The sequence below is a fragment of the Manis pentadactyla genome, chromosome 12 (genome assembly GCF_030020395.1).
Source record: "Manis pentadactyla isolate mManPen7 chromosome 12, mManPen7.hap1, whole genome shotgun sequence".
NCBI classification, from domain to species: domain Eukaryota; kingdom Metazoa; phylum Chordata; class Mammalia; order Pholidota; family Manidae; genus Manis; species Manis pentadactyla.
Genome location: NC_080030.1, coordinates 54,115,153 through 54,141,981, shown reverse-complemented (window position 1 = coordinate 54,141,981; position 26,829 = coordinate 54,115,153). Strand labels below are relative to the sequence as shown.

Sequence of the window (26,829 nt, the reverse complement as noted above, 5' to 3'; positions counted from 1 at the left end):
ACCTGCTGAGATGTGCCTGAAGAAATGACCATCCCTTCATCTGCTCTCCTGACCAGTTGTCAGGATTGGGCTGAGATCCTCTGTCACCATTTCTGCTTGCTCCCTGTGAGCAAGCAGGCCTTTAGCTGGCCTCCTCAAGACAGATGAGAGGGGAACCAGGAGGGTATCAAGTCCCTGTGAGAATGGCAAAGAGGACCTCTCACCTGGGGGTCCCTTATGCTAAGCAGCTAAGAGCAGCATGTCTTCATGGGGCAATGTAGGGACCTTGGAGCGTAAACCCCAACTGGGAGTTGCTTTAGTAATTTAACCATCTCAAAGTCCCCAAATCCTTTGCCATTAAAGACATTTTGTGCCTTGTGTGTCCACTGGAATCTCTCCTTCACTCTCATCAGTATTATATGAATAATCCTTCAACGTGCAAGGCACATCCAGACACAATAGAAGTTAGCTGCCTTTCCAGCCCATTCCCTCAAACACCTGATTCAACTCAAGAGGAAGCAGACCTAAGGGCAACTCATCTGCTCATTGGGCATCCTGGTTTCTTTTACTCAACCCTGTCATGAGAACATTCTCTAAAATTCCTTCTCGTCACCATACATGTCTCCTTTTCACATCCTCAGTTTCACTCCCTCATCCTTTTGAAGGTCTAGGACAGGACTTAAGCACTTGACCACTCACCGAGGAGAACAAACGGTATCTACGAGATGACACTCAGGGAGGAAGAAACAATGATTCCAGAATAGCTAGCTCCCTCCTGCAGTGTCAGAACTGCCCAAGACCCGGCCTCTGCTTATCTCCATCTGTGCATCTCTAAAAGCAGGCCACTCTCCCATACTAACCTGTGGAGGAAGATAAGGCAGCAGGTTGTACAAAATCACAAGGAAAGCCTCTCCTGTCCTCCTCCCCCGTCCCTCCCTGCTTTCAGTGATTCCACTCTGGCTTCATTTATTTATCCCACGAGTATTGACTGTCTACTGTATATGGTTCTGTTCTAGATAGTAAAGATGCAGCTGTGAAAAACAGACAAACCAGCCTTTACCTGGAGGAGGGAAAGACAAGCCATGAACAAGGTAAATAAGTAAACTGCACGGTGTGTCAGGTGGTTTAAAAATGAGGGGTGGAGAGAATTGCAGGGTTAAGTTTGAGTTTTTGAATCAAATGGTGATAAGGCAATCTTCCAGCAAAGAACTGGCAGAGGTGAGGGAGTGAGCCTATGGGTATCTGAGGGCACACCTTTCCAGGAAACAGCTGGTAGACAAACCCAGAGGCCAGAGCGTTCATACTGAAGGGCTAAGGAATGGGGTCAGTGTGCCAGAGTGAAGTTAATGTGGCCAGAATTAGGGAGCGAAGTCTGAGATTATGAGAGAAGGGATCAGATCATTCAGGGCCTTGGAAGCCATTATAAGACTTTGCTTTTTACCCTTATGAGGTGGGAAGTCATTGGAGGGTTTAGAGCAGAAGAGTGACATGATATGATTTATGTTCAAAGGAACACCCTGCTACCCTGATGAAACTAGACTAGAGGGATTGCAGGAGCAATAAGGTGGCTGCAACAATTATCCAGATAAGAAATAATGTCGGTTTGCAATGGGGTACTTGTGAGAAGAGTCATATTTTGGAAAAGGAAGAGACAAAGATGACCCCAGAGGCTTTGGTCTGAGAAACTTAAGAGTGGAATTGCCATTTGATCATAGGCTAAAATCAGTGAATGCCTGGAGTCCTGCTAAATTGGCTCTGTTTGCTCCTTTCTGGCTGGAATTTAGTGTGGGTCTAGAAGTCTAATTAGGATTTCATCTGAAAGACTTAGCAATTCTATCCTTTTAAAAGCTGAAATAACAAATGTTTCAAAATGCAAAGCAAATTTAAAATATTTATTGAAATAGTATGACAAAACATTCCTAACACAATGAAGAATGTGACAATTACACATTTTTGTAAGTATTTTATTCTTGCCTAAGTGTTTCTCAGTGATTTGCCTGAGCATGAAAGCAAAATCAAAGCAAAACAAACAAAATAAACAAAACTTGATGTTACCTGATAACTTTCATGAGGGAACCATAATTGTTTTTTTAAATCAGGCTTTAGACTATTGAATTTCATAAACACAAATGCTGTTGGCCATGCACAGTCCTTACTCCCCATCCATTCCATTGCTCTTAATCCTCCCTCAAAAGGACAAAAGGTAAAAAAAAGATCATAAGCAAAAAAAAATATATATATATCATCGAAAAACACAGATGAAAGCAATTTTTATTTTTGTCTCTAGTCCTATGCTCAATTTCATTTCTTCTGACCATGTGGGAAAGCAATAAAACCAGTTCTCCAGATCTTGTTAGGCCTCTAACTCTCTCTCTCTATGCACTTCTGAATCATTTTTAATCCATTTAGTATTGCATGTATTTCTGTATAACCAGAAGCACTTACTCTATTTTTATGTCATTTTGTAACAGTTTTCATGAGGAACTGTACACATATTCTTCAATATATATCTCTTCATAAGAAAGATAACCTTAAATAAATATACAAGACTAAGCCCAAAGTGAAGAAGGAAGCTTTCTGTTGACACACAGAGCCCTAAGCCTCAGACCTTTACTCAGGCGGGCCCTGGGGCTGCTGGGAGGTCATTGGTGAGCCTTCTTTGGCCCTGTAGATTTCATCATCACCAGTCTCTCCCCCAAACAACTCCTACTACCCACTGTGTGCTTTCATTTTCAAACCAACTTCTCTGCCTGGTTCCCTATGCCTCTCAAACTGTCATTTGTAAAATCCCTGTATGTAAGATTATAAAGCTCCCACCAGCAAGAGACCCTCTGCCAGGAGGGTTGAGTAGGGAATGTGGCATAAACTGGAGCTAAGTTTTATTTTTTACTTTGATGCTGAAAAACATGATACCCGATTGTGATGATAAGGATAAATTCTTCTAAGGCAAGATTAAAAAGCAAAACAAACCAAAACAGAAAAGAAAACCTTAAAGAGAATGTGTAGTAATGAGGGGAATTGTACAGAACAGGCGTTTTTCAGTATATATCAGTAAGATATCAGTTATTGCTAATATCTTAATCTGGATATTAACCCAGACATCATGAGAGGTTTTTCAAATACGATTCTTACACAGAATAGCAATTAAAAGGAAATTTTGATTCATTAAGTAGAAATATTTTCTACTAAAAAGTTACTATGGAAAAGCATATTCACATAACATAGGAATGTGTGGGAAATATTCATTCATGTAAAAATTGGCACATCTGTGTCAATTTAACTGACTCAACTGAGAATGAAATATGTGTGCTTCAAGATTGCTTCAGTTTTTAATGCTACTTTTTAATAATCTAACAATATTTCATTAAAGGCCTACTTTTCCTTGGTTCTTAAATTGTTTAGCTGTCTCAGAAGAGTAAAGATTGTTGTTAGGGATGTTACATTCAGAAATAAAGTTCTGTATTGCATAGAGCCCTTTATTCTCTGCCTCTTCTTTAAATCCTACTTTCTCTTGTGTGGATGGGGGTGTTGCTTAAATTTAGTCTATAAGTAAAATATAAAGAAAGAATGGCTAAATACAGAAGTTCCTAAAGTATAATGGTGAACATTGCTCTAAAAAAACGTAAAGACCCCTGTCAATGAGATCCTCCAGCCATGAGCGTCCTGTTCTCAGGGGCCTTTGCTTTCCATGCCACTTCAAGGAACTTCCACACATCTCTCTTCGCTTCTCTGACTTCTTCTGTCTAACATGGGCTGATATATGTCAGCCACCACACAGGAACCCTTGTGACGTACTAGGGCTTCAATTTCAACAACTCTTTGAATTCCTTCATATACCTTTTGTTCCTACACACAGGGGTAAAAATGAGATGATAAGTGGTTTTCAGTAAATCACCAACTTGCCCTATTTTTAATAAAATTAATTAAGTATTTACAGTGGTAGTTAAGTTTTAGGGATTCTTCCCAGGCACTTCCTCCTCCTCCAGAGATATGGCTGTGTAGGTCCCGCATGACTTCTCCCTGAGAGCAGCTGATTGATTGGCCCAGTGCGCAGTCTCTTTTGCAAGAATTTGAACTGTGCAGCAAGAATGGAGTAGACTTGGAGACAATTGTAGGTGTGCAACATGTGGCCAGAGAGAGACAGAGTGGAATTCTTTAGGACTGGCTTCTCCATCTTCCCTTCCCAGTCATACAGAGCCTGGCAGCACTTTAGTTCCTGCCTCTAGCTCTTCATAAGATTGCATGTTATCTCCTAATATAACTCCTCCCCTCCCTTCCACTTATCTTGTTGAACCAATTTGAATGGGCTTCTTCTGTTCCTTATAACCAAAGACTCCTGTCTTAGATGGACACCAAAAAAGGAGTATTCAATTAACCACCAAACCAAGATATAGACCCTATGGATTAGAATATGATGGCAAAATTGGCACAAATATATAGCGCTGTGATCCAAAAACCACTTGAAATTAGGTATGTTAAGTCCATACAAATAAATATTTGTGGTAGTCAAGTGGAACTGAAGATTGCTAATACTAATCTTTAGATATTCATGGAAGGTCAAGTGGAGACAAGCTGAGTGATTGAAAAAGGTAGATGCAGATTCTGAGGCTGATGCCAAGAGCTAATAGTTTATCGATGAAGGGGAAAGTGAGAAGGAACTGAAAAAAGATAAGGGATGATAAGAAGAGAGAGAGAGTAGCCAAAGAGAGGATATATTTGGTGGCTAAAATGTTACTCAAATGAACCAAAGAAGAAAACAAACATCTATTTTTTTGAACTTACCGTTTGTAGTGAATTGTTAATTACAAAGACTCGGTATACCAGCACGTAGTAATTTTCCATTGGTTCAGTTTTTCCTTTTTGGTCTCTATATGGTAAATTTGGAGCATGGAGAATCACCAATGAAGATCCATTAACTTGGGTTATATTCATGAGTGGAGGATCTATTTTTGCTGGAGAAAGAATAGGAAATTGTGACAAATCATTTTTAAAATGTAGTATTTCACATGGACACATTATACATAATAACAAGTCAGTATTAAATTCTCTCTGCCTGGCAAAAATCATTATGGAGATACTGCTGATACCTACAGTATTATAGGAGAAATTTCTTTGAAGATATTTTTTTATTTGCAAAGACTGATACATCTGAATAAGCTTTAAGAGGAAATTTATCAATCATTTCCATAGCCTACAGTGATTGTTTTGGAAAATGAAGTGTGTGTTATTTAAGCCACCCAGCCTGTAGTATTATGCTATGGTGACCATAGCAAACAATTATATATATATTAATCCATGTTGTTGTATGTAGCAATAATTTATTCTTTTGATTATTGCTATGTGGTATTTAATTGTATGAATATCATGATTTATCCATTGTGTTATTCACAGACTTTTAGGTTGTTTCTAGTTTTTGGCTATTATGAGTAGAGTTGCTATGAACATTCTTATACATGTCATTGGGGAAATGTGTGCTTTGCTGAGAATGTAACTAAGAGTGGAATTGCTGGGTGATAGAGTATATATATGTGTAGCTTTTATAGATATTGTGACAGTGAACACACCAGTTTATATTCCCTTCAGTAGTAATTGAATGTTCCCATTTTTCACATTCTAACACTTGACATTATTTTTAAAATTTTAATATTTTGTCATTCTGGTAAGTGTGCATTACTAATTCACTGTGTTTTAATGCTTGATTCTCCTGCTGACTAATGGAATTGGCTATTTGGATATCCCCTTTTGTGAAGAGTGTGCTCACGCCTTTTGCCCATTTTTTAATTGGTTGCCTTATCTTTTTTTTTGTTAATGGAAGAAAACAGAATTTATTTCTGTCTAACATATTGCTCCTTGTCAATTTCCTTCCTTTGTAATGTAATTTTTTTTGAGAGGGCATCTCTCATATTTATTGATTAAATGGTTGTTAACAACAATAAAATTCTGTATATGGGACTCAATGCACAATCATTAATCCACCCCAAGCCTAATTCTTAACAGTCTCCAATCTTCTGAAGCATAACAAACAAGTTCTTACATGATGAACAAATTCTTACATAGTGAATAAGTTACATGGTGAACAGTGCAAGGGCAGTCATCACAGAAACTTTCGGTTTTGATCATGCATTATGAAGTATAACAATCAGGTCAAATGTGAATATTTATTTGATTTTTATACTTGATTTATATGTGAATCCCACATTTCTCCCTTATTATTATTATTATTATTTTTTTTTAATAAAATGCTGAAGTGGTAGGTAGATGCAAGATAAAGGTAGAAAACATAGTTTAGTGCTGTAAGAGAGCAAATGTAGATGATCAGGTGTGTGCCTCTAGACAAAGTATTAATCCAAGCTAGACAAGGGCAACAAAACATCCACGGATGCAGAAGATTTCTCTCAAAACAGGGGGGGTGAGGTTGTAAGCCTCACCTCTGTTGATCCCCAATTTCTCACCTGATGGCTCCCCTGCGACTGTGCCTGTCTTACGTTTTTCCTCCCTTGAGGAATCTTACCCGTCTCTGGCTAACCAGTCATCTTCCGGGGCCATACAGGGAAATGTAAAGTTGGTAAGTGAGAGAGAAGCAATATTGTTTGAAAAGGTTAGCTTTTTACTTCTTTGCAGATTTATGCCCTGTGGCTTCTATGCCCAGCATTTGTCTTGAGGTATCTTTACCACTTGGAAGAATTATGATACTCGGTAATTTCAATATGAGGCATGAATTCTACTTAAGGGTTGTAATTAGGAAGGAAGAAGAAAAGCTATAGAAGTAGCAGACGGAAGAAAACATGGGAAGATTGATTATTTTTTTGACATATCTTCTTGTAGAGTAACATAAGCATGTATAGGTTTTAAACTACTAATTAAATTGCGTGCACACATTAACATAATAGGAATACAGCTACATAACCAAAGCAGACCTACAATTACCAGCCATATCCAGTGAAACAAAAGAAACCAGTTAGGCACCCTAGGCATTTGTGAAAACTTATCAATGATATGATGGATATTGTCTAACTGAATTTGAATAGTTTGAGAAAAATCAGACAAATTAAAACAACACATTCCTGGGAACTGTTCACATCCCATATGTTCTTTTAACAGTAGATAGTCTATAGTCGCAAGATTTTGGAGCACTGCAACTTGCACTTCTCCTAATTCTTGGTTGAGTTCCGACAGTATAGATCCAGTCAAATTTGTTGTTTTACTGTATGCACAAGCCAGCTTAGATATCTCCTTCTTCATTCCAATGGCAAGTCCAGGAACCGGTGGGATGAATGCAGCTACAACTGCAACAGCACCAGGATCTTTGTTGAAGTTTTTTGATGATCATCTTCTGGAATGACTCTTCCAGAGGATGTTGATGTTGGAAGTTCTTCTTCATATCGTATCTTAATTCTTTTTCTGGGTAGCCAAATTAGGCTTTGATCCTCTGTATAAACACAAACAATCCCTTTGTCCACACTTTGATATGCCCTTTATACCATTGTGAAGAACTTATAGGAGATCACCACACAGGAACTGCTTTTTTGTTTTTTTTTAAGAGAAAGGAATATTATCAGAAAAATGTATTTCCATAGCTGATCATCTGACACCCTTTAAATGATCAAAATTAAGGATATTTAAAGCATGCATTAATTGTTGATTTACAGTTAGTTTTATCCTATCAGGGAGTAATCCCCCTTTTCTTTCTTTCTTTCTTTTTTTTTTGTTACCGTTAATCTACAATTACATGAAGAATATTATGTTTACTAGGCTCTCCCCTAAACCAGGTCCCCCCCACAAACCCCTTGACAGTCACTGTCCATCATCATAGCAAAATGTTGTATAATCACTACTTGTCTTCTCTGTGTTGTACAGCCCTCCCCTTTCTCCACCCCCCATAAGGCATGTTAATCATAATAACCCCGTTCTTCTTCCCTCCCCTTATCCCTCCCTACCCACCCATCCTCCCCAGTCCCTTTCCCTTTGGTACCTGTTAGTCCATTCTTGGGTTCTGTGATTCTGCTGCTGTTTTGTTCCTTCAGTTTTTCCTTTGTCCTTATACTCCACATATGAGTGAAATCATTTGGTATTTCTCTTTCTCCGCTTGGCTTATTTCACTGAGCATAATACCCTCTAGCTCCATCCATGTTGTTGCAAATGGTAGGATTTGTTTTCTTCTTATGACTGAGTAATATTCCTTTGTGTATATGTACCACCTCTTCTTTATCCATTCATCTACTGATGGACACTTAGGTTGCTTCCAGTTCTTGGCTATTGTAAATAGTGCTGCGATAAACATAGGGGTGCATCTGTCTTTTTCAAACTTGAGTGCTGCGTTCTTAGGGTAAATTCCTAGGAGTGGAATTCCTGGGTCAAATGGTAAGTCTATTTTGAGCATTTTGAGGAACCTCCATACTGCTTTCCACAATGGTTGAACTAATTTACATTCCCACCAGCAGTGTAGGAGTGTCCCCTTTCTCCACAACCTCGCCAACATTTGTTGTTGTTTGTCTTTTGGATGGTAGCCATCCTTACTGGTGTGAGGTGATACCTCATTGTGGTTTTAATTTGCATTTCTCTGATAATTAGCGATGTGGAGCATCTTTTCATGTGTCTGTTGGCCATCTGTATTTCTTTTTTGGAGAACTGTCTGTTCAGTTCCTCTGCTCCTTTTTAATTGGATTATTTGTTTTTTGTTTGTTGAGGTGGGTGAGCTCTTTATATATTTTGGACGTCAAGCCTTTATCGGATCTGTCATTTACAAATATATTCTCCCATACTGTAGGGTACCTGTTTGTTCTACTGATGGTGTCTTTTGCTGTACAGAAGCGTTTTCAGCTTAATATAGTCCCACTTGTTCGTTTTTGCTGTTGTTTTCCTTGCCCGGGGAGATATGTTCAAGAAGAGGTCACTCATGTTTATGTCTAAGAGGTTTTTGCCTATGTTTTTTCCTAAGAGTTTTATGGTTTCATGACTTACATTCAGGTCTTTGATCCATTTTGAATTTACTTTTGTGTGTGGGGTTAGACAATGGTCCAGTTTCATTTTCCTACATCTAGCTGTCCAGTTTTGCCAGCACCATCTGTTGTAGAGACTGTCATTTTGCCATTGTATATCCATGGCTCCTTTATCAAATATTAATTGACCATATATGTTTGGGTTAATGTCTGGAGTCTCTATTCTGTTCCACTGGTCTGTGGCTCTGTTCTTGTGCCAGTACCAAATTGTCTTGATTACTGTGGCTTTGTAGTAGAGCTTGAAGTTGGGGAGTGAGATCCCCCCTACTTTATTCTTCTTTCTCAGGATTGCTTAGGCTATTCGGGGTTTTTTATTTTCCCATATGAATTTTTGAACTATTTGTTCCAGTTCGTTGAAGAATGTTGCTGGTAATTGATAGGGATTGCATCAAATCTGTATATTGCTTTGGGCAGGATGGCCATTTTGACAATATTAATTCTTCCTAGCCATGAGCATGGGATGAGTTTCCATTTGTTAGTGTCCCCTTTAATTTCTCTTAAGAGTGACTTGTAGTTTTCAGGGTATAGGTCTTTCACTTCTTTGTTTAGGTTTATTCCTAGGTATTTTATTTTTTTGATGCAATTGTTAATGGAGTTGTTTTCCTGATTTCTCTTTATATTGGTTCATTGTTAGTGTATAAGAAAGCTACAGATTTCTGTGTGTTAATTTTGTATCCTGCAACTTTGCTGTATTCTGATATCAGTTTTAGTAGTTTTGGAGTGGAGTCTTTGGGGTTTTCTTATGTACAATATCATGTCATCTGCAAATAATGACAGTTTAACTTGTTTACCAATCTGGATTCCTTGTATTTCTTTGTTTTGTCTGATTGCCGTGGCTAGGACCTCCAGTACTATGTTGAATAACAGTGGGGAGAGTGGGCATCCCTGTCTTGTTCCCGATCTCAGAGGAAAAGCTTCCAGCTTCTCGCTGTTCAGTATAATGTTGGCTGTGGGTTTATCATATATGGCCTTCATTATGTTGAGGTACTTGCCCTCTATACCCATTTTGCTGAGAGTTTTTATCATGAATGGATGTTGAATTTTGTCAAATGCTTTTTCAGCATCTATGGAGATGATCATGTGGTTTTTGTCTTTCTTTTTGTTGATGTGGTGGATGATGTTGATGGATTTTCAAATGTTGTACCATCCTTGCATCCCTGGGATGAATCTCACTTGGTCATGGTGTATGATCCTTTTGATATATTTTTGAATTCGGTTTGCTAATATTTTATTGAGTATTTTTGCATCTACATTCATCAGGGATATTGGTCTGTAATTTTCTTTTTTGGTGGGGTCTTTGCCTGGTTTTGGTATTAGGGTGATGTTGGCTTCATAGAATGAGTTTGGGAGTATTCCCTCCTCTTCTATTTTTTGGAAAACTTTAAGGAGAATGGGTATTATGTCTTCTCTGTATGTCTGATAAAATTCCGAGGTAAATCCATCTGGCCCGGGGGTTTTGTTCTTGGGTAGTATTTGATTACCGTTTCAATTTCTTTGCTCGTAATTGGTTTGTTTAACTTTTTTGTTTCTTCCTTGGTCAGTCTTGGAAGGTTGTATTTTTCTAGGAAGTTGTCTATTTCTTCTAAGTTTTCCAGCTTGTTGGCATATAGGTTTTCATAGTAGTCTTTAATAATTCTTTGTATTTCTGTGGAGTCTGTCGTGATTTTTCTGTTCTCATTTCTGATTCTGTTGATTTGTGTTGATTCTCTTTTTCTCTTAAAAAGTTTGGCTAGAGGCTTATCTATTTTGTTTATTTTCTCGAAGAACCAGCTCTTGGTTTCATTGATTTTTGCTATTGTTTTATTCTTCTATTTTATTTATTTCTTCTCTGATCTTTATTATGTCCCTCCTTCTGCTGACTTAGGCCTCATTTGTTCTTCTTTTTCCAGTTTTGATAATTGTGATGTTAGACTATTCATTTGGGATTGTTCTTCCTTCTTCAAGTGTGCCTGGATCGCTATATACTTTTCTCTTAAGACTGCTTTTGCTGCGTCTCACAGAAGTTGTGGCTTTGTGTTGTTGTTGTCATTTGTTTCCATATATTCCGTGATCTCTATTTTAATTTGTTCGTTGATCCATTGATTATTTTTGGAGCGTGTTAAGCCTCCATGTGTTTGTGAGCCTCTTTGCTTTCTTTGTACAGTTTATTTCTAGTTTTATACCTTTGTGGTCTGAAAAGTTGGTTGGTAGGATTTCAATCTTTTGGAATTTTCTGAGGCTCTTTTTGTGGCCTAGTATGTGGTCTATTCTGGAGAATGTTCCATGTGCACTTGAGAAGAATGTATATCCTGTTGCTTTTGGATGTAGAGTTCTATAGATGTCTATTAGGTCCATCTGTTCTACTGTGTTGTTCAGTGCCTCCGTGTTCTTACTTATTCTCCCTGGTGGATCTATCCTTTGGGGTGAGTGGTGTGTTGAAGTCTCCTAGAATGAATGCATTGCAGTCTATTTCCCCCTTTAGTTCTGTTAGTATTTGTTTCACATATGCTGGTGCTCCTATGTTGGGTGCATATATATTTAGAATGGTTATATCCTCTTGTTGGACTGAGCCCTTTATCATTATGTAGTGTCCTTATTTATCTCTTGTTACTTTCTTTGTTTTGAAGTCTATTTTGTCTGATATTAGTACTGCAACCCCTGCTTTCTTCTGTCTGTTGTTTGCCTGAAATATGTTTTTCCATTCCTTGACTTTTAGTCTGTACATGTCTTTGGGTTTGAGGTGAGTTTCTTGTAAGCAGCATATAGATGGGTCTTGCTTTTTTATCCATTCTATTACTCTGTGTCTTTTGATTGGTGCATGAAGTCCATTTACATTTAGGGTGACTATTGAAAGATATGTACTTATCGCCATTGCAGGCTTTAAATTTGTGGTTACCAAAGGTTCAAGGTTAGCCTCTTTAGTATCTTACATCCTAACTTAGCTCACTTATTGAGCTGGTATATACACTGTCTGGAGATTCTTTTCTTCTCTCCCTTCTTATTCCTCCTCCTCCATTCTTCATATGTTGGGTGTTTTGTTCTGTGCTCTTTTTAGGAGTGCTCCCATCTAGAGCAGTCCCTGTAAGATACCCTGTAGAGGTGGTTTGTGGGAGGCAAATTCCCTCAGCTTTTGCTTGTCTGGGAATTGTTTAATCCCTCCATCATATTTAAATGATAATCGTGCTGGATGCAGTATCCTTGGTTCAAGGCCCTTCTGTTTCATTGAATTAAATGTATCATGTTATTCTCTTCTGGCCTGTAAGGTTTCTGTCGAGAATTCTGATGATAGCCTGATGGGTTTTCCTTTATAGGTGACCTTTTTCTCTCTAGCTGCCTTTAAAACTCTTTCCTTGTCCTTGATCTTTGCCATTTTAATTATTATGTGTCTTGGTGTGGTCCTCCTTGGATCCTTTCTGTTGGGGGTTCTGTGTATTTCCGTGGTCTGTTCGATTATTTCCTCCCCCAGTTTGGGGAAGTTTTCAGCAATTATTTCTTCAAAGACTTTCTATCCCTTTTTTCTCTCTGTTCTTCTTCTGGTACCCCTATAATACGGATATTGTTTCTTTTGGATTGGTCACACAGTTCTCTTAATATTGTTTCATTCCTGGCGATCCTTTTATCTCTATGTCAGCTTCTATGCGTTCCTGTTCTCTGGTTTCTATTCCATCAATGGCCTCTTGCATTCTATCCATTCTGCTTATAAATCCTTCCAGAGTTTGTTTCATTTCTGCGATCTCCTTTCTGGCATCTGTGATCTCCCTCCAGACTTCATCCCATTTCTCTTGTATATTTCTCTGCATCTCCATCAGCATGTTTATGATTTTTATTTTGAATTCTTTTTCAGGAAGACTGTTTAGGTCTGTCTCCTTCTCTGGTGTTGTCTCTGTGATCTTGGTTTGCCTGTAGTTTTGCCTTTTCATGGTGATAGGAATAGTTTGCAGAGCTGGGATGAGTGACGGCTGGAAGAACTTCCCTTCTTGTTGGTTTGTAGCCCTCCTCTCCTGGGAGAACAGCGCCCTCTAGTGGCTTGTGCTGCGCAGCTGCGCGCAGACAGGGTTTCTGCTTCCTGCCCGGCTGCTATGGAGTTAATCTCCGCTGTTGCTGTGGGCGTGGCCTGGCTCGGGCTTCCGCTCCAAAATTGTGGAGCCCTGTTGGAGGGGGAGTGGCCGGGAGGCTATTTATCTCTGTGAGGGGCCTCTGTGCTCCCTGCTGCCCAGGGGGTTAGAGTGCCCAGAGATCCCCAGTTTCCCTGCATCTGAACTAAGTGTCCCGGGGCGCTTCCATCTGGTTTTGGGGTCCCTGTCCCTTTAAGACTTCCAAAAAGCACTTGCCAAAAAAAAACAAAGAAAAAAATAATAATAATAATTAAAAAAAAGAAAGCCACTTGCTTTTCTTTGTCCTATGGCGCCGACCTCAGGGACCCACTCACAGGTCTTGCTGCCCTGTTTCCCTAGTATGCAGTACCCCACGCATGCACTGTGTCTGCGCTCCGGTGCGGATGGCTGGGGCTGGGTGTTTAGCAGTCCTGGGCTCCCTCTCCCTCCCGCTCCGACTCCTCTCCTCCCGCTGGGAGCTTGGGTGAGGGGCGCTCGGGTCCCGCCGGGCTGGGGCTTGTATCTTACCCCCTTCGCGAGGTTCTCGGTTCTCGCAGGTGTGGATGTGGTCTGGATGTTGTCCTGTGTCCTCTGGTCTGTATTCTAGGAAGAGTTGTCTTTGTTATATTTTCATAAATATATGTGGTTTTGGGAGGAGATTTCCGCTGCTCTACTCATGCCACCATCTTGGCTCCACTGCCTTATCTTTTTATTATTGATTTATGAGAGTTCTTTGTACATTCTGGACATAGTCCTATGCCAGATATACACATTGTAAGTATCTTTTCTTTGTGGCTTTTATTTTCATCATTTTAATGGTATATTTTGATAAACAGAAGTTCTTAATTTAGTGTAGTCCAAGTTATCAGTTATTTCCTTCATCATTAGCACACTGGGGGTCTATATACCCCAATGTCATGAAAATATTCTCCCATGCTATCATGTAGAATAGTAGTCAGCAAACATTTTCTGTAAAGAACGAGATAATAAATATTTTAGACCTTGTGGGCCTAAAATGTCTCTGTTGTGACTATTCACCTTTGCCATTGAGGTGTGAGAGCAGTCATAGACAAAATGTAAATGATAGGTGTGACTATGTTCCAATAAAGTTTTATTTACAAAAAACAGAAGCAGGCCAGATTTGGCCCACAGGCTATAGCTGCTGAGTTTTATTGTCTTGTCCAGCCAGACTTAATTTTGTAAATGTGCAATGTATTTATTGTTTTCTCAATTAATCCAGTTTCACATATTAAAAAGACCACAGTTACTCCACTGAACTGCACCATGAGCATAAATCAAATGACCAAGTATGTGTTGTGCTGCTTCTGAGCTCTGGTTAAAATATTTGGCTTTGCTTCTGTAAGGTGTCTGTGACATGATCATCCTGGTCATTTGAATGTATCAATTCATTATCTTAGATTTTGATTGTTTAATGTGATATTTATTCCTCAATATAGGTGAAGTGATTATTTTAAACATTGGCCTAGAAATGCCAGTGAGCCTGGCTTCAGATATCACAGGGACTCCTGGTGTGTGATCCATGACAGTGGGCTTTGTAATTAAGTGACCATTCTTGACCCACTGACTGGCTTGTGATTGTGTTACAATGGCCAATTTAAGATTCCTTGACCTCACAGCACCATTTTATTCACTGGCTGGTTTCTCCTTGAAATATTCTCTTCCTATGATATTCATGAATGTAACAGTCTGCTGATTTTCTCCTATCTCTTTAGCTGTTCCTTCTTGGTCTCCTTTTAAGATTCATCTACCCTACTCAGGCATCTGTCTTTGGGATTCTCTCAGTACTTGGTCTTGTTCATCACTCTCTCTCAGGCAATATTCCTTCTCTAGACAATTCTACCAATGCCCATCACACAATATGCAAATGACTCACAAATGGTGTCTCTAATAGAGTCCTGGATCTGTGCAGATACTTCTCTCCATGTCTGAAAAGCATCTTAAACTCACCATATTCAAAATTGGACTCATGATCTCCACTACTCTTCACCCCATCCAGCTGATCTTTTTTACATCAAACCCCATAAAAAGTAACTCAGTGGTTTATCTAGTTATGCAAGCCAGAAGTTTAGAGGTCGTCTTTGGCATGTCCTTCCTCCTTATCACTATATCCAACCCATCACCAAGCTCTGCCATTTTTCCCTACCAAATGTCCCTCCAGTGAAAAATTTTCTATAGCCCTTTTCATTATCCTAATTCAAACCAAATCTTGCCTCCTGTGGACTATTACAGGGACCTACTACCTTACTTACCTGTATTCAATCTGTTCTTTATATGATCTGTACCCCTAAATGTAGCCAAAGTGATATTTTCAATACAGAAATCTGATGATATGGCTCCTAGTTAAAATTACTTTACGTTTTTCAGGAGGAAGTCATAACTTACCAGAAAACTCTTATTACTGGCCTACCTCCCCAGTCCCTCCTCATTTCATATTCCCTCCTGCCTTCTCTTCTTCACCATACCAGTTATCTTTCAGTCTCTGGTTTGCATGGCAAAAACTTTGCCATTCTTCTTCCTGCCAGAGGACCTTTGCCAAAGCTCTTCCCTTTGCCTGGAATGCTCTAACCCACTTTCTCAGCCTTGTTAATGTCTGTTCAGCTTTAGATACCAGCTCAAGTGTCATTTTTCCAGAGATGCCTTTCCTGATAGTGCTGACCAGGTCTCTCCTTGACTCCATAGCACTGGGAACCCCTTTTGTACCATCTGTCATTGGTATCCTTTTATGTTTGTGTGTGATTATTTTATTAATGACTGTCTTCCTCATTAAACAGAAATCTCTATGAAGAAAGAGACTTTGGGTCTTCTGTGCTTGCTGTTTTCCCTCCAGGACCTAGTATGATGCCTGGAACATAGTAAGTGTCTTGCAAATACCTGCTGAATGAATAAAGAGAGAAGGTGATTATTTATTCTGACCTTAACCCACTCTATTAGAAAATCAGGACTATGCCAAAACCCTGCAACTATTTTTAATACAAGAAATTCGGGGGTTAGATAATACTGAAATCTTATTGAGCCTCAAATGTTGCTTTTAACTTAAGAAACTTAAAAAAAAAAAAGCATGCATTGTCTCTAGGTAGATTCCAGGAACCAGAACCTCTTAACCTGAAATAATTAATACTTTGCTGCTCAGAAACAGGTCTCAGATGAGTTCGTGCATCCAGTAGGCTCATTAGGCTGGTATCATAGCTCCAGGAACGTGCTGTCCTAACATCCTAGAATGTATTCCAAGTGGAAGCCAGTAGAATTTCTCCTCTGAACAAAATAGAAAATCAAAGGTACTACTGTATCCTTGGGGAAACTGCAGAGGTCAGTGCATGAAAAATACTTTGAAAGATGCAGAGACAGTGAGAGGTATCGCTTCCTCTTTTAACCCATTTATTTGAATTGTACCCTTCTCACAAAAAGCTGGGTCTTGAACAATAAAAGGGATTATTGTAATGTACTTAGGTGGTCACCATGGTGTAATTGCTATTCAGTCTAGTGCCTCTGTTCTGGAGCCAATCAACACAACCTCTGATACATCGTTATTGATTTGGGGAATGATTTTTTTCCCCCCTTCCTTTGTTCAATAGTTTGAAAGCATCAGAACAGTTTCCTTTTACTTGGCTTTTGTTATCACCTTGAGTGTCTGTCACATGGAGTCTGCAGAGTCTTTGACCCTTTCACCACAGGATATCATGCTGATCCACTAAATTGAATACAAAATACTAATTGCTCTTGGTATGCCTACAGCACTAAGCATTGTAGAGGCTTTAGTAAAATACATAGAAGCAGAATGTTGAGTTCAATTTCCTCTGGAATTTGTTGAGACATTTTCTCTCAAATGAAAGACAAGTTGCTTTACTTTGCATCCCTTCCCACTAAGAAAGTCTTCATGGGTCTCTATGAATTTTAGGTGTCTGTGAATTTTGGAGTAAACACATACCACATTAGTTGTGTTTCCCATTTGCAAAGAACTCATAAGATTTTCAGCTTTGAGAGGGACCCAGAATAAGAGATAGACTTCTCAGCTAGTCCATGTCGCAAACAAGTAGGTCTCAGTCTTTTATGATCCAGATATCCAACAATCTTCAAAACATCTGTGGTGGACAGGGCCATGTAGAGACTGTGGCAATTCCAGGTCCCTAGATTTTTATAACAAAATCATACTCTCTTTAGCAGATCACTATTTTACTTTTGAGAAAAAGTTCCAGACTTCCTTGCTGGGTCCTGATAGAAACTGAACAACTCTCCTTGGGATGTCAATGAACCATGCAGCCTGAGCTTCCTATCATGAACTGGGTGTCCTCTAATACACCAAGTCATAAAATGCACAGAAATATGCTAACATTAAGTGGAAAAGATTATGTGAGTCCAGCTTCTAGCAGGTCTTAACCTCAAATTAATTTTCAAAAGTAGGTAGCTCATCCTTCCAGTGCATCTACACCTACTATCTTAATAATACTTCTTCCTCTATAGCTATGGCCTCTTAAGGAGCTCCTTATGACCACATAATTTAGGAAGAAAAATAAAAGGATCCTAGTTCCCAGAAGGTTCTGCGTGACATGATGGCACCAGCCAAAAGTGAACTGCAGCAGTATTATATACCACTCAGGTGGTGGCAGGAGGTTTGGAGAAGAGATATATGGATGGACCCCCTAAGCAAATATTTCTGTGTTCATGTGAATGCAGAGCAAAACGTACCTACCACAAGGAAGCTCTCAAAAATCTAGGTGGATTTGAAATTGCAAGAGACTCAGTGTAGCCAAAACAATTTTGGAAAAGAAGTACAAAGTGGAGAACTCAAATTCCAAATTTCAAAACTTACTACAAAGCAACAGTAATCAAGACAGTGTGATGCTTGCACAAGGGTACACATATAGATTACTGGAACTGAATTGAGAATCCAGAAGTAAGCATACAGGTCAATGGTCAACTGATTTTCCACAAGCGTACCAAGATCATTCAATGAGGAAAGAATAGTCTTTCCAAGGAAATGATGTTGGGGCAACTGGATAGCCATATATAAAAGAATGAAGTTGGACTCTTATCTTACGCCATATAGAAAAATGAACTCAAAATGAACCAAAGATCTAAATGTAAGAGCTAAAAGCTATAAAACTCTTAGGAAAAAACTCCAGGTGAACACTCAGAGCCTTGGATTTGGCAAAGGATTCTTATATATGACAAAAATATGAGAAATATGAGAAAAAATAGACTGGACTTCATCAAAGGTAAAAGCTTTTGTACTTTAAATGACACCATCAAGAAAGTGAAAAGAGAAATCACAGAATGGGAGAAAATATTTAAAAAATCATATATCTGAAAAGGACTGGTATCCATAACATATAAAGAACTCTAACAACTCAATAATAAAAAAGACACATACTACAACTTAGAAATGGTCTAGTCATCTGAAATAGTTCTTCAAGAGAGATACACTAATGATCAATAAACACATGAAAAGATGCTCAACATCAATCATCAGGGCAAATCCAAACCACATGGGATACCACTTCTTACCCAACAGGATATCCATAATCAAAGAAGGCAGTTAAGTGTTGCTGAGGATGCAGAGAAATTGGAACTCTCAAATACTGCTAGTGGGAATGTAAAATAGTGGGAGTGGAAAGCAGCTGATTTGGAAAACAGTTTAGCAGTTCCTCAAATGATTAAACATACAGTTACCAACTGACCCAGCAATTCTACTCCTAGGTATATATTTAACAGAAATAAAAACGTATGTCTACACAAAAAAGCTTGTACATGAATGTTTATAGGAGCACAATTCATAACAGTCAAAAGGTAAAAACAGCATAAATGTCCATCAGTTGAGGAATAGATAAACAAAAATTGGTGTATCTATGTACTGGAATATTATTGATCCACAAGAAGGAATGAAGTACTGATATATGCTACAACATGGATGAGCCTTGAAAACATTATGCTAAGCGGAAGAGGCCAGTCACAAAAGACCACATATTATATGATTCCATTTATACAGAATGTAAGAACAGGGGACTATATAGAGATAGAAAGTAGATTAGTGGTTACCTAGGACTGAGGGGCTAGTGAAGAGAGAGTAGTAGGGTGAATAGCCAAAAGTCTGAAATTTGATCTAATTTCAAAACAACTCTAGAAGATGGCTTTTATCCTCATTTTACAGCCAAGAAAACCAAGCCACAGAGACACTAGTAGTTGCCCAGGTCTTACAGTCTGCATAACTGGAGTCAGGTTGAAAAGAAAAATTGTTTTCAAGGTGATGAAAGTGCTCTTGAATTAATTGTGGGTGATGGTTGTACATGCTTGTGAAGACACTAAAAGCTGTTGAACTGTGAATATTTAATGGACAGTTAAAAGGGGTGTGAATTATATCTCAATAAAGCTATTTAAAAAAATCTAGATGGAGCAGCTAAATTCTTGTTCCACAAGCAATGAACAAAACGGTAGTGTGAAAGGGATGGAGGCTCAGTATGGACTCAACAATGTGGACTTCTTGTCAAGGTTGGACTGACACTGCTGAATGTCTAACTTCCCTGTAAGGAGGACCAGTCATGAGCCCTTTGTACAGTTCATCTTATAGTTACCTTTTAATCCTTTCCAACTGGGAGGAGACAAGAGACAATGGAATAGACACTTTTCTGGTTACAGATTTGCCTTCCCTATCTCAGTGTTATTATGGGCAGTCCCCCTGACAATCCCTCACCATGGATGTGATAAATGCCTTATTCATGGGCACGCAACCCCATGATGCATTGCTTATAACAGAAGAGCTGAGTTCATGTGGAAGAAGTGAAGTCAAGTCTCTTACCCACAGGAATATTTGGCCTTACCACATGTCCCATCACTCAGATATCCCTGGCTTTATAAGTAGGTAAAGTAGATAACTGAAAATACAGTTTGAGAGACAATAGCTTGTTTGGCTGTATATCAATTGGTGTAAGTTCTAGTCTTGTGGCCAATATATGGTGCTATTTCTCCCACAGACAGAATTCACAGGTCTAGGAAACAAGAAAATGAAGTGGGAGGGGCAATTCCTCACTATTAAATATAGTGAACAACTCATGAAGTGGTTTGTTTCCATACACTTGACTTTAATCTTCCAGGTTTTAACAACGGTCGCTTTAAAGAATTGGAAGTTGAGGCTGCCTTCTGACTCTTTGAAGTTCTTCATGCAATTTAACCAACAGGGAGAAAATGAGGTCCTTGCATTGTCTCGGGAGATTGGTTCTGATTATCAAGGGAAAATACTGTTGTTATTTATAAAATGGGATCAGGTACAAGTATGCTTGGTAGTACCTCTTAGAACTCCTATATTCAATGATAAAAATTAATCTAAGGTTATGTTAAGCTACTACAGAAAAGACCAAAAGGACTCAAACTTCTCAAGATGAAGAACTAAAGTGCTGGCTGAAAAGAAAGAGAACACTGAGTTCATACTGAGGGAGGACGTTATGAATACTAAGCATAGCTTCATGACTAATTGTAATTATGAGGACTATAGTAAATATCCATATTTTCTTTTTGTGTTGTTATGCATATCTTTGTACCTATACATTAAACACTTTTCTTCTCCTTACTCTATTTACTATTTTATGTAAGGTCTGTTGGTAATAGTTTATAATTTATGTTTTAGATTAAATATGCTATTTGGAGATTACAACTAAATTAGGAAAGTAATCCACATCATTGAGAAACGAATATAAGAATGAATTTTTGGTCTCTCCCTTGGGGATGTGATTAAAAGTCTTAATTTCCTCAGCAGAAAATTTTTGCAATGATTATTTTCAAGAACATAACCCCCATGCTTAAGAAAGGACTGGGGCAATATGACTTCTTTCCTGCCTTCTCACACTACTTTTTTCCTAGGAGGTAAGAACCTGGCAGTGGGACACAGTGTCGACTCTGCAGTCAGATGCAGCAGAATTTGAACCCTGACTCCGGTTATGCAGGCTGTAAGACTTGGGCATCTACTAGTGCCTCTGTAGCTTGGTTTTCCTTGCTGTAAAAGGGGGATAAAAGCCATCTTCTAGAGTTGTTTTGAAATTAGATCCAATGAGATGATGGTGCAACCTTCAGCAAAGCATAGGGCCTGGTAGCTTGCTCCGCTTCTTGAGGACTTCTCAAGGGCAGGAAGGGCAAATGCAAAGGAATTCCATACAACAACTCACTTTCCCACCAGGGAGTGAACCGCCGTGTCATGGTCCAGCCCGAATGGATCCCAGCCGACGTCGTTCTCACCCTCCCGTAATAAGGTTCCCATATGTCTGAAGTTTCATTGGTAAGATCACAGAAGAATTCTTGAATACCCCAACAGTCCTCTTTATTTTTCCATTGTCTCTGTCCATACCTATGGAAGGGAAAAGACAAAGATCTGAGTTTGTTTTTTCCATTGAAGGAGTCTTTTGTTTTCTCAGTGTATTAATTTTTTAGACTGTTTGGAATTTGCCCTCCAATATCAGTACCACTGTGTCCATTTATGGCTATTTTTAAGTATTTTAAGGAATCCTGGGATTAGGAGCTGGGAGAGGAGAGGAACCCATTTAAAAAAAGGCAGTGAAGCAAAGGGGCTGATAGGCTGACTCAGCCTATGACTATGAGATTATGTAACAGCAAAAGGAAAGATTATGACAACTTCCTTATCAGTGATAAATCAGAGAAAAAGTCGTAAGATGATGGTGGGGACAGAGCAGGATTTAGAGGCTGGAGATAAAGCCTTCTAGATCATTTATTAAAGGACTTGAACCCTATGAATTTCTAGCCATAATAATGAGGGATATTTCTGGTGTCTGTACTTTGCAAACTATATCACAGCAGCTTCATTATACAAGAATATACCATTAAAGCAGAAACAGCAACACACATGCTGAGCACAATTTGATATTTTTAAAATTGTTATTTACTGATGAGACATTTCTTTACTAGCTGAATCTAGTGTAATGACTGGCTTCTTTTCAATGTAATGCCTCATTTTTTATCCTACTCCAAAGGGGACAAGTATTAACAGTATACTCATGTGAAATGGATAGAATCAAAGTGAAAGATTTCAAAAACATAAAACTTCATTGTGCTGTTGAAAATACCGCAGGAGTGAATCTAGGCTTTCTGAATTCAATGGAAGTTTGGGAGCCCTCTTTAAGAAAAAGAATTACAAATATGAAATTCTCCCATGGGATCCTGAAATTTAATCTTCATTTGTTTCATGGTATGAGATAATGAGTTATAAGAAATACATATTTGGTCATTCTATGAATTGGTCATTCTATAACCAAATATGTATTTCCCAGGTATGTTTGGTCTTCATCCACAGTTCCTGAAAACACTGTGGAGTGTTAAAGGTGAAAGGGGTGTTTTGTCATGTTAATGAGAGACTTGTGGACCCTCACCCAAGGGCAGGGGCTGGAGGTTGGATCAGCCAATGGCCAGTAATTTAGTCAATCGTGACTATGCAATGAAGCCTTCACAAAACTCGTGAGAAGAGCTTGCTGTCTCTTGCTGTCTCTGCTCTCTGCTCTGCCTGCTCTGCTCAGCTGCATCCTGCTTCTTGGTCGGGGACAGCATCTATACTGGGGGAACCAGAACCCCTCCCCATGCCGCTGAGCCAGGCCCCAAGCCCCACGAGGATAGAAGCTCCTTTATTCAGGACCTTGCCCTGTGTCTCTCTATATCTGGCTGTTAACTAGCATCCTTTATTACACTGGTAAATGTAAGTGTTTTCCTGAGTTCTGTGAGCCACTCTAGCAAATTCATTGAACCTAAGGGGGAGGTTTTGGGAACCTCCAATCTGTACCTCGGAGGTCAGGAGCACAGGGAACTGCCTGGGGCTTGTACCCGGGTGTCTGGAGTGGGGGAAAGGGGAGTGGGGAGTGGAGGGCAGTCTTGAAGGGCAGAGCTCTTAACCTGGGGAATCTGGTTCTGTGTCTGGGAAGAGAGCATCAGAATGGAGCTGAGTTCTCCAACACCCTGCTGGTGTTTGAGAATTGCTTGGTGTAAGTATGTGTGGGAAGGCCCCCTCTCACATACTGACACACATTGGAATCGGGTCCACAAACCTGAATGGAATTATACTACTATTACTGTTGTGCACAATACTGTTACTGTTATACATATACGTAGGGAAGAAGTACACCATTGCTTTTGGTATTGGACAAGTGGGAATCACACATGGTAAAACAACTTCTAATTCACTTTTTGTGTTGCAACACAAATAGGCCTGCTTTGGACTTACACAGACTATGGAAGAGCACCAGTCCCTACTCCGTACGCTGGGAGTATCTTCAACTACACAAATTTGCATCTACAAATGTAGTTTTGGAAGGAAGAAATCTTCATTGTAAAGATTTGTAAATTTTACAATTTCCACAAAAAATATGTTGAGAAAAGCAGCAGCAGTTCCTGACTGAGAAACTTCTGAAGATATTCCTTCTGAATTTAGAGGTTAGTTAATAGGGAAATCTGACCTAGGACATGGATGTTAGTGAGACATGGATGACTTTATGGAATAAAAATGACTGCTTTGGTCCATAGCTGCATTTTATTTTCTGAATTTCAAATAAAAACCGTGAAAGATGAACAGTAATGTCTCTCTTCTCAATCTCATCCAGCATCTCAACCTATGTAAGAGAAGGAGGAACCTCAAAAAAACAGGAAATATATGAGTGCGAAACCTGCCATTTGTAATTCAGGAGCTTCTGTTCCCGGGCCTCCATCCAGGAAAGGACTAGATTATAGCTGAGTCTTGGCAACAATCCACCAGAATTATCCTGAAGATCACACAAGAGCAACATGCAGCTGCATGTTCCAGTTCGTGCTCAGGCTTACAAAGGCCATTCATTTTTGAAAATAACTTTCTAAATAGTAAACAAACTCTAAAAAATGACTTTTAAGTTAAAAACTTATTTTACTCACCTCTGTTTGTGTCCCACAGCTTGTCACTATCAATAGTGACAATTTCATCGAGTACCTACTATGTGCTAAACAAGTCACTGCCAAACATTCACTAACAAATACATAGAGCCCACCATGGGCCATTAGGTCCTGCTCTGAAGCCAAAGGCTGAGTCATAAGGCCTCAGTACTGGGTCTCTGAGGGCTGAAGTGTCCCCAGCAGACTGCATGTCATCGTGCATTTTATGTCACTAGGCATCAAAGGAGACAAGATGCCTCTGCTGCTACGTCAGCTTCCTCTCAACCCCTCTGACACTGAGACAAAGCTCAGATTCTAACACTCCCTTGCATTCTAGGACATGTTATCTCAGTGGCCACCTCTAGAAGCTGGAGGAATCTCAAATTACTTACATTTTATATTGCACAAAATAGATATTGTTGTTGCCGGCACAAGCCCTCCCAGGCTGCCAGTGCAAAATGTTGTGAAAATTTCGGGACTGAAAATATACTCTTTGAGGCTTCAGAGACTCATAGGCTGGATGAGTTTCTAAAATAATAAGAGAAAGAAAACCACTGAATATTATACAAGTGCCATTGTTATTAGCAATAGTTTTCGAGAGAATACCTACATCAGTAATCTCTAAAGTAGTTGCTGTAAGTGCAGATAGTGGAAGTGGAGTCCAGAAATTTACATTTTGTATCTTCAATGTGAGGATTTTGGTGTACGCCAAAGTTTCAGACTATAAAAACATAAGTGAAATCCTCTCACCCCATTCCAAGCTGCAGAGGGAGTAAATAGCAGGGAAAAGTATGTCTGTAGTCCCCTCCGTGTGGTAATGGCATGTAATGATGGATACAAAGGGTCCACCCAAGGCCACTTGCTCATTTCCTAGGAGCCACTATATTACTGCTACTCTGAGGCAAAATTTTGCCCAGGCTCAGTTTTGGCTCCAGGACCTTAGTCCAGCACTCTTTTCCTCATTTCTCAGATTCTCACTGGATTTCTGGGTACTTGGAAGAGTGTATTGCCACTGTTGATTTTGCCCACCAAAATCACTACCTGATCAATCATATTTAGTCCGTAAATATTCCAGAAGTTTTCAGGAGATGATAGGCACAATTTCCTAAAGACCCTGACTAGAGTTAATGTACTGCCCTAAAGATAGGTGGCTCGATGTCCTTTATCTCTTCTGTCTACAGATCTCTTCTCTCTTTTTTGTAATGATACCACTGCTACTACCATCCACAACAATAGCAAGTCACTCTGTACCAGAGCCCGAGGGGCTTTTTACCTGCACTAACTCATTTAACCTACCCGCCCCCTTCTGTGTAAGAGGTACCATTTCAGTCTTCCTCTTACAGACTGAAACACTCAGCCTTGGACAGGAACTTGCACCGCAGCAAATAGTGAAGCTGGTTTTGTACCCCCGCAGCCTGACTCCAGAGCCTGCCTCTCACCTGCCACAGAAAACCAAGAGCAAAGCCTGGAGCAAATGGAGGAAGAAAAACAATTAGAGGCTGAGGATATTCTTTCTTCTTCTTTCCCTCCTCCTCCTCCTGGCTTGCATTCATTGATTATTGAACGTATGAGCATTAAACATACACCGGGAGACTGTGTTCAAACCCTCACATCTTATTTCATTCTCACAACCACCATAGAAGGTAGATATTTTTATTAGTACATTTTACAGGTGGGGAAGCTGAGGCTCAAGGTTATAGACCTGATGACATGCAGAGCCAACATCACTTTAGTAGGACTTGAATTCCTGACATATTTTGCTAGATGAGTAGGAATTGGTGTTGGTATTAGGAAGGACCAAAGGCATATTCTACTCAAATCCACACATTTCTGTGAAATGAAGGCTTGAGCTGTTTTCATGTTATCAGTCACTGGGCAACTGTATAGTCTTGGGAAAGTGATCTGAGCTATTTACACTGAGAGGTACCGCTCTGTTAATGGGGTTCTAATGACTTTGCTCAGGAGTATGTTGGGATGGTAAGCTGCTGTCTGCATTTGAACACTTCTCTGTGAATACCCATAGCAAATTCTCATGTGTTGTTTATGGCCTCTATTCTGTGCTAGGCACTGCTCTAAGCACTTAGTATATATCACCTCACTCAATCCTCATAGTGCCCTACAATCCCCATTCTACAGATGAGTAAATTGAGGCACAAAGGGGATAAGTCAATTGCCAAGATTTCCTAGATAGTAAATAGTCTGGCTTAGGAGCCTGTGCTCAGAACCACTATGCTATAGTGTCGCTTGAAGGCAAGGGAAATGCTGAGGAGACAGATGGATGTACATTTGTTCTGTATGAAGTTTCTCGAGTGCCTCCTTTTTAGTAGTTACTCATTAAGTCCACATGGGGTTATTCAGGCTGCAGATGGAAACCGACCCATGTCTGCTCTGATTGTTTTGTGACAGGAGAAAGGTGAAACTTACAAAACCCAGAAACACGCCAGTGCCATTTCTAACAGTGAGCAGACTCAGATGACAAAGCCATGAGCAATTAAAAAGCAAAGAAGCACTTACCTACTCCACCCGTCAGAAAGAAACCGATGAGGAAGGCCACAAAGCAGCGTCCAGATGCCATGGCTGCGAGTGTGACTGGTCGGGCAGCCAGTGTTCCCCTCCGTGAGACGCAGCTCCGAGCGGAAGAGGAAACGCAGAATCCTCATGCTGAACCTCCCCTCTTGGGCTTAACCATGGTTCCTGGAACAACTTCAATTTCATTTTGTGAAGACATGTATTCTTATTCTAGGGGAATTATAAAAGCTTAATAAGAATCACTTCAAAAACACTTCTGTGAGTCACGTAAATGTGGAAGCTCATTTTTGTTGGAACTGCTCTTCATTAGCTGTGAAAAGGCAAAGCATTGAGGATGGGGGCTG

General features: G+C 39.6%; 1 protein-coding gene across 2 annotated transcripts; it reads right to left on the bottom strand.

Annotated features, from left to right (window-relative positions):
- Nucleotides 1–1,927: 1,927 nt before the first annotated feature.
- IL22RA2 (interleukin 22 receptor subunit alpha 2) lies at nucleotides 1,928–26,578 on the bottom strand. Of its 2 annotated transcripts, XM_036903693.2 has the most exons (5): nucleotides 26,471–26,578; nucleotides 24,349–24,484; nucleotides 21,223–21,401; nucleotides 4,762–4,931; nucleotides 1,928–3,825 (listed from the first exon to the last, which is right to left on the bottom strand). In XM_036903693.2, the coding sequence occupies exons 1-5, from the start codon at nucleotides 26,529–26,531 to the stop codon at nucleotides 3,676–3,678; spliced, it is 696 nt and encodes a 231-aa protein (XP_036759588.2). In that variant the 5' UTR covers nucleotides 26,532–26,578; the 3' UTR covers nucleotides 1,928–3,675. The 2 variants fall into 2 exon arrangements, with proteins under 2 accessions (XP_036759588.2, XP_036759589.2); XM_036903694.2 differs by lacking the exons at nucleotides 1,928–3,825; nucleotides 4,762–4,931 and adding an exon at nucleotides 18,282–20,281.
- Between the last annotated feature and the right edge of the window lie 251 nt (nucleotides 26,579–26,829).

Bases quoted from the DNA above. Each gene is read 5' to 3' on its own strand.
- IL22RA2 (XM_036903693.2), bottom strand. From the start codon at position 26,531: ATGGCATCTGGACGCTGCTTTGTGGCCTTCCTCATCGGTTTCTTTCTG. The intron at 21,402-24,348 runs GTAAGTAATTTG...TCCCTTCCATAG, and splicing joins TATTTTGTGCAATATAAAAT to GTATGGACAGAGACAATGGA. The intron at 4,932-21,222 runs GTGAGTTGTTGT...TTCTTTCTCCAG, and splicing joins GTTCACTCCCTGGTGGGAAA to CAAAAATAGATCCTCCACTC.